We start from the raw sequence: 7,925 nt of genomic DNA, 5'->3' as shown, positions 1-7,925 counted from the left end.
CCTCGCCCCGCGGCCTGGAGTCTTTGTCTGCTCTGCGCCCCTGGAGTTTCTGTGCCTCCACGGGCATGAGCGGGGCGCGAAGGTCTGGGGGTGCCCCGAGGACGCACCGCGCAGTGAGCCTCCGGGCCCAAGGTTTGAAGGGGTTTGACCTCATCCCGGGTCTGGGATGTGATTTTATTTTCTCCTCCAGCTGCCTCCGATCTCTTGTGTGTGCAGAAGTCAGGAAGCCTGGGTACAAGGCTTCTTCCCGGTCCGGGATGACTCGGTGTTACCGCCGCCTTCTGTTAGGCCAGAGGCCTTTGACCTGCCTGCCTGCCTGCCCCACGGGGTCCCCTCTCTTCCCATCTTTCCACTGCCTAAGGAAAAACGTCTCTGTCTCCAAGAGCTTTTTTTTCTATTTGAAATAAGAAAAAAAAATATCAGATTCCTGTTGTACACCTCTATCTGGTGTGGAAGTGACTTAGACTAGTCTTATTAATACGTATATATTAAATATATAAACCAAGAGAAGGGGGGTGGGGGATGGGAGGGGACGTGTGTTCTTAAAAAGTGAAGTCTGTTAAACAAATTGAATTTTTATTTTTGGTAAATAACGTATTTTACCTTAAATATTCAAGATTTTGGTATTTTATGAATGTGAGTGGATTTCATAGTAATTTGAACTTTGAACTTTTTCTTGTCACTGTTTTTGATAAATTTATAATTTCCAGAATGAGGTGCACTATGACAGCTATTTAGAGATAATTTATGTTTTATTAAGGATTATCCATCAGTGCTATGCCTTTTATACTTAAATTCAGACTCTGATTTCTTGGACAATCATTTAACTAGAATTAATGCTGGGGAGTCTTCCCTTGCCCAGTACAGTTGTATAACAACTGTACAGTTGGTCAACAGAAAAACTTTTTTTCACATTTGGATGATTTAAAGTACTGTTAAACATGTATAGCATAAATGAGTATCCCATTTGAAATATAAGCTTTTAAGTGTTTGACGTGGGTAATATTTTAAAAAGGAATCTTTTTGGAAGTGAAGAGAAGTAAGCTGTCAGGGAGGATCCTTGCCCTGAATTCCATTTTAGATTGTTTTCTACCAAGGCCCAAAAAATCATAATAAAACACCCTGGCCGGGTGCGGTGGCTCACGCCTGTAATCCCAGCACTTTGGGAGGCCGAGACGGGCGGATCACGAGGTCAGGAGATCGAGAACATCCTGGCCGACATGGTGGAACCCTGTCTCTACTAAAAATACAAAAATTAGCTGGGCATGGTGGTGCGTGCCTGTAATCCCAGCTACTCGGGAGGCTGAGGCAGGAGAATCGCTTGAACCTGGGAGGCAGAGGTTGCAGTGAATGGAGATTGTGCCACCACACTTTGGCCTGAAGAGAGAACGAGCGAAACTCCATCTTAAAACAACAACAACAGCGTACCATATGCTCTAACATGCCTCCCAAATTGTGTGGTATGAAAAGCGATCCAAGTATTAGGCAAACAAGTAGAGATCAGTTCACTAGAGAGAAACCAAGTCTTTAAAGGATTCAAAACTAAATTGATTAATCCAGCAGGACAAGATCCCCATCCATCTTTGCACATCCCCATCTATACTTAAATGTTTAAATGAGTTGTGGACCTGCAGTTTGGAGTGAGTTCCAAAGGATACATTAAATGTCTCTTAAGGTTTTGTGACCTTTTCATTAATTCAGCAAACATTTTGGCAGTATCTCCCTTGCTGGTCACACTTCTGGGGAATCAAAGATAGAAGGCCCAGCCCATCAAAGAAATCATAATCCAGCGAGTTAAAGAGAGAAATAAACAGAAATTTCTCAGGGCCCTTCCAAGGTTCTTCCAGGACCTTTTCTAAGCCTTCTTTCCCCATGTTTTCATCAAACTCAGTCTGGAACATGAAAAAGGGCATTACTTTTCAGATTTACTCACTTTTTTCATCTGACTTTGAGATGACCAGCTCTTTAAAAAACAATGAAGTTCTGTAAAATCTGTTTTCAGCTGGGCACAAGGCAGTGCTTTACAGTTATTAAACTAACTCTTGGAAATTTTTGTGCCAATAATGGGCAAAGTAGAGAGGAGAAAAATAATAGTAATAAATTATTTATTGAGCACCTTTTGTATGCCAGAGAGTGTGCTGGTGCTTTATATATAGTATTATTGAATTTTCACCATAACTCCAAAGGTTAGGTATTTTCCTTACAGTATAGCTGAGACAGTATATTGGAGCCATAGGTTGCACTGCTAGAAGTGGTAAAGCTGGGTAAGAATCTGTAGCTGACTCTTTCTACTCATTTTGTTGGTGGCATACTTCATTGGAATGTTGCTGTCTCTCCTTTTATCTGTCACATTAATCTTTATGAATCTGTTTAAATCTGAGGATCTCTGGAGTGGTAGTGCTGCTACACACATTATGTAGTCCTCACTCTTTGCCAGGTAGCACTTTCCATATATCCTCAGAAGTACGTAAGCTAGCTACTGTTATTATTTTTGTTCTACAGATGAGGAAATTGAGGCACAGAGATTAGCTAATCTGAACCAGATAATGCCATAAGTAGTAGAGCTGGGATGCAAACTTGGACAGTCTGACTCGAGTCTGCACACTTAACTACTCCACTGTTCTGGCCTTCAACAAGGTACATCTTTGGTTGGTAGGAAGCTGTGATTTTAGTGTGCTAAATGTTTTTCTGTTTTTGTTTCTTTTAAACGTTCATTCAAACACATGTAGGATAACTTTATGTTGTCTACCACCTGATGTTCTCTACCACTGTCTTATGTAAACAATGACGTAGTACTAATTATAATTAACATTTGAGAGCGTACCACATTCGTGACACCTGTGCTGTGTTTTAAATATTTCACATAAATCCCAGCACTTTGGGAGGCTGAAGTGGGCAGATCACAAGGTCAGGAGATTGAGACCATCCTGGCTAACACGGTGAAACCCCATCTCTACTAAAAATACAAAAAAAATTATCCAGGTGCGGTGGCTGTCGCAGGCGCCCGTGGTCCCAGCTGAGGCAGGAGAATGGCGTGAACCCGGGAGGCGGAGCTTGCGGTGAGCCGAGATCGCGCCCCTGTACTCCAGCCTGGGTGACAGAGCGAGACTCCGTCTCAAAAAAAAAAAAAAAATTTCACATAATCCTCAGCACAATCTAAATACTATTATTTATGCAACATCTCATTTGTGAGGTACTTTTATCATCTTCAAAGTGCTTTCACAAAATAATCTCTTTTAATTCTTTCCACACTGTCAGTCAGAAGTATTACCATCACCTGCTTTTATTGCTGCATTTCAGCAAAGTTGGATGACTTGCCTTGGCTAGCAGGTGGTGGAGCCAAAACTCAAACCAGAGCTTCAGACGCCTGTGTACGCTGCTTTTTTTTATTGTACTGATCTGTCAGTGAATCTCTGCTTTGTACTTCTTGTCCTAAGATAGATCTTTTTTTTCCATAGGAACAGTTTATATTTGGAGATTGTATTCCTAACCCAGAATCCAGTGTCAGCTGAATCATAGATATAACTAGTTAAAACTTTTGTCATTATTTTCATCTGTAAATTAATGTTCTAACTTTAGACACAGTGCCTGGCACATAGTGATGGCTCAGTAAATGTTTGAATGAAGTATGTCTTCCACATTGATGTAAGAAAGTTCCTCAAATGTTTTATGTTTGCATGCATAGTTTCTTTTTCTATTTGATATCATAACCCTCTCCCCACACCTCACAAACAGAAAGTTTCAGAATTACTTAACTGAATCATAACTAACTTCAAATTATATTAGACTCTGTCCCTACTGACCCTAAACCATTGTTTCCAATCTGCTGTCTTAGCCGGTACTATACCTCTTGTGTGGAACAGAAAGAGCGTGGAATTGAGAATCATTTTTACCTGGGTTTGAATCCTTGCTCTGCCTCTTCTTAGCTCTGTGATCTTGTAAAACTTACTTAACATCTCTGAACCTCATCTTGTAAAATTGGGGACTCTGTCTCTAAAGAAAAAAAGATAAAAAATATTATATGCTTTTTATCATATATTTATTCATCTCCATATTTTTATACATCCATTTATCAATGCATAATATTCAAATCCTTTTATGTGAAGAGATTTAGGCTATACTATGTTTATTTTAGGTCAGTTTTATTTTTCCTTTACATGGTAGCAGATAATTCTTAGGAATGAATTATAACTGATCTATAATGTTCTGAAAACATTTGGATTTCAGAGTTAAATAAAGCTTTTTGTTTTCCCTATCCCTAGTTCCAAAAGATGAGTCGTGGATATTCAGAAAACAACAATTTCCTGAACAATAATAACCAAATGGTGTTGGACATGATCCTTTATCCATTAGTTGGAATCCCTCAGACTATCAACTGGGAAACTATAGCAAGGCTCGTGCCTGGATTAACACCGAAAGAGGTAAATAACAGTCCCCCCAGAATATCTCCTGAAAATGTTCAGAAAAGGTCATCAATTTAAAGAAACACCAACTGAGAGAGAGAAAAATATTTGAGTTTTACATATCCAAATGTATGTATTAACACTGAATAGACAGCTATATAATTTGACTAGATGCAAATTACATAAATTATATATATATATTTGTTGTTGTTTTTGCTTTTTTGAGGCAGGATCTCTCATTCTATCATCCCAGGCTGGAGTACAGTGGTGCCATTACGGCTCACTGCAGCCTCAACCTTCCAAACTTAAGTGATCTTCCCACCTCAGCATCTCACAGTCTCTCTCAGAGTCTCACTATGTTGCCCAGGCTGGTCTTGAACTCCTGGCCTCAAATGATCTTTCTGCCTCCGCTTCCCAAAGTGCTGGGATTACAGGCATGGTCCACCATACCCAACCTGGTCTTCCTTGTTTTACAGGAGCATAAATATATATGCCTTTGAGTTAAAGCACATTAAAATAAAACTCTACCCTGAATTTTAAAATGTAAAAATAGAAGTTAGAGACTTTTGCATAGTGAAATGTGTACAAATATTTTAGATGTTACTCTACAGGTTAATACTCACTCACAAAAAGTAATTATTGAAAAATATCTTCAAATAGAAGGCAAGAAAGTATCTTTTCAATTTTTTATTTAAAAAATTCCCAAACCGCTGGGCATGGTAGCTCATGCCTATAATCCCAGCACTTTGGGAAGCAGAGGCAGGTGGATCGTGAGGTCAGGAGTTCAAGACCAGCCTGACCAACATAGTGAACCCCTGTCTCTACCAAAAATCCAAAAAATTTGCTGGACGTGGTGGCAGGCACCTGCAATCTCAGCTACTTAGGAGGCTGAGGCAGGAGAATTGCTTGAACCCGGGAGACAGAGGTTGCAGTGAACCAAGATCACGCCACTACACTCCAGCCTGTGCGACAATGTGAGACTCTGTCTCAAAAAAAAAAAAAAAAAAAAAAATTCCCAAACCTCTATTTCTTTCATTTTATATTATGACAGTGTGCAAAAAGGTTTGATGAATTAAAGAGCAGTGGAGGCTCACCTGTTGACAACCAGTATAATTCCCTCATGGCTGCTGGAGAGAGTCCTGTTGAAACTTTAGCCACATATATCAAATCCTCACTTCTTGACATACATGGAGAATTTCAGGAGACTCCAGTTGGTCATGATGCAGTTTCCAAAACAGGTAAGGTTTTAAACTAAAATGTAGTACTTGTCCTTATGATAATTCTGCAGAATATTATATATTCCAATCAACTTTTCTTTCGTTGTTTAAAGTCTAATATAAACATTAATAGAGAAATGTATTCATATTTGTATCTTCCTGAATTTTGTTGTTTTTTCTTTCTGAGACAAGGTCTTGTTCTGTTTCCCAGGCTAGAGTACCGTGGCACCATCTCAGCTCACTGCAACCTCCATCTCCCAGGCTCAAGAGATCCTCCTGCCTCAGCCTCCCAGGTAGTTGGGACTAGAGGCGTGCACCACCATGCTTGGCTAATTTTTGTATTTTTTGTAGAGATGGGATTTTGCTGTGTTGCCCAGGCTGGTCTGGAGCTCCTGAGCTCAGGCCATCCATCCGCCTCAGCCTCCCAAAGTGCTGGGATTACAGATGTGAGCCACTGCACCTGGCCTGAATTTTTAAAATTATGTTTATCTTTGCTACTTTTTAAAAAAAGTTTTAGGGCCAGATGCAGTGGCTCACAACTGTAATCTTAGCACTTTAGGAGGCCAAGGTGGAAGGATCACTTGAGGCCAGGAGTTCAAGACCAGCCTGGGCAACATAGCAAGACCCTGTCTCTACAAAAAAATAAAAAATAAAAATTAGCTGGGTGTGATGGTGCACACCTGTGATCCTAGCTACTCAGAAGGCTGAGGTGAGAGGCTTGCTTATGCCCAGGAGGTCAAGGTTACAGTGAGCTATGATCAAGCCACTGCACTTCGGCCTAGGTGTCTGAGCAAGACACTGTCTGTAAAAAAATTTAAACATTTTAAAAAATAAATTTTTAAGTGTTAAACTGTCGGTCAGATACAATCACCAAAAAACCCACTTTACTATGTCAGAATGTTCTACTCTAATCTACTGGCCTGGCTAATTTCATGTATTTTTTTTTTTTTACTACAAATATTCTTTTACTTTCTTTTAGAGGGGTTTGCCCTGTGCCCTTTACTTAATATTCCTCTTTCCTGAGAGACTCTTGCTTGTCTCTCATGTTATGTTTTTTTTTTTTTTTTGGTTTTTTTGTTTGTTTGTTTGTTTTTTTACAGCTACTCTTTTTGTTTTTGGAGATGGAGGTTGCACTGTGTTGCTCAGGCTGCTCTTGAACTCCTGAGCTTAAGCAATCCTCTTGCTGCAGCCTCCTGAGCAGCTGGAACTACACGTACATGCTACTGTGCTGAGCCTACAGCCACTCTTTATTATAGTCAACAAGAGCTTCAACTGACACAGTAGTGGGGTAAAAGATGTTTTCTGCAATTACATTGGAAATAATAACTGGTTCTGGAAATCCTCTGAGTGTAGCGAGTTATTTTAATCTCAGCAGCGGCAGAGTATTGATGTAAAAATTTGCTTCAGAAAGAGAAAACTATGCTGTTGGCTTTTGAACATTTGATCCCGTTTGTACACACCACATTAGTAGTTTTTGAAATTCTCGTTCTAACAGTAGCAATTTGTGATTCATTTTTGTGTACTGTTTCTTCCATGTATCTTTAGAAATACTAAAGGAAAATGCCACCCTGATAAGTACCATCTTTAGCCTTGGAAACCATGCATTTACAGTATTACCATTCAATAAATAAAAACCCATTCTCAGCTAGAAACACTAACCCCCACCCTTTTTTTTTGTATGTGTTTGTTTCTGTATTTAAGGAAGACATAGTATAGCTTCTACAAGGAATTGTTCTTCAGAAAGTGAAAATTGTACTACTCATAATGGTGGAGAAAAGACTGAAGAATCTGAAGGGTAGGTGGCTGGTTGTTTGCTAGATAAGATTTAATATTGATACCAACTTTATAAAATATATGATTGGTGGTTTTATGCATGTTACCATAAGGTAGGAATTTCATATTACATAATTGCTGAAACTACTGGAATCAGCTTAGTTCATGTGTGGAACTGACCTAAACTTGACTTATTTATGTTATTATTTATAAATTGGATTACAGTTTTCTATTTAAAGATTTTTATTTTTATAAATATTAGAAATAATATCTGTTAACACAAAACTTTTAAAAGTAAATTTTAATACCCAAGGAAAAAAACTCTAAGCCATTAATTCTCCAACTTTACTAAAGAAATTGGATGTGTGGCCAGGCGCGGTGGCTCAAGCCTGTAATCCCAGCACTTTGGGAGGCCGAGACGGGCGGATCATGAAGTCAGGAGATCGAGACCATCCTGGCTAACACAGTGAAACCCCGTCTCTACTAAAAAAAAATACAAAAAACTAGCCGGGCGAGGTGGCGGGCGCCTGTA

At 39.4% G+C, this 7,925-nt stretch overlaps 1 protein-coding gene across 1 annotated transcript in view; it reads left to right on the top strand.

The window, feature by feature from the left end:
* The window catches only part of KIAA1841 (KIAA1841 ortholog), an 83,783-nt gene continuing 75,858 nt past the window's right edge, over window positions 1-7,925 (top strand). Inside the window, exons 1-5 of the mRNA XM_011987328.1 lie at window positions 1-132; window positions 2,503-2,637; window positions 4,263-4,421; window positions 5,455-5,641; window positions 7,322-7,415. Of these exons, the coding sequence (XP_011842718.1) occupies window positions 4,272-4,421; window positions 5,455-5,641; window positions 7,322-7,415 (431 nt within the window). The 5' untranslated portion in view covers window positions 1-132; window positions 2,503-2,637; window positions 4,263-4,271. The remainder of the gene's footprint in view (window positions 133-2,502; window positions 2,638-4,262; window positions 4,422-5,454; window positions 5,642-7,321; window positions 7,416-7,925) is intronic.

The sequence above is a fragment of the Mandrillus leucophaeus genome, unplaced genomic scaffold (assembly GCF_000951045.1).
Source record: "Mandrillus leucophaeus isolate KB7577 unplaced genomic scaffold, Mleu.le_1.0 Scaffold307, whole genome shotgun sequence".
Classification (NCBI taxonomy): Eukaryota; Metazoa; Chordata; class Mammalia; order Primates; family Cercopithecidae; genus Mandrillus; species Mandrillus leucophaeus.
Note: the sequence above shows the minus strand (reverse complement) of the source record. Positions and strands in the feature narration are given on the sequence as shown.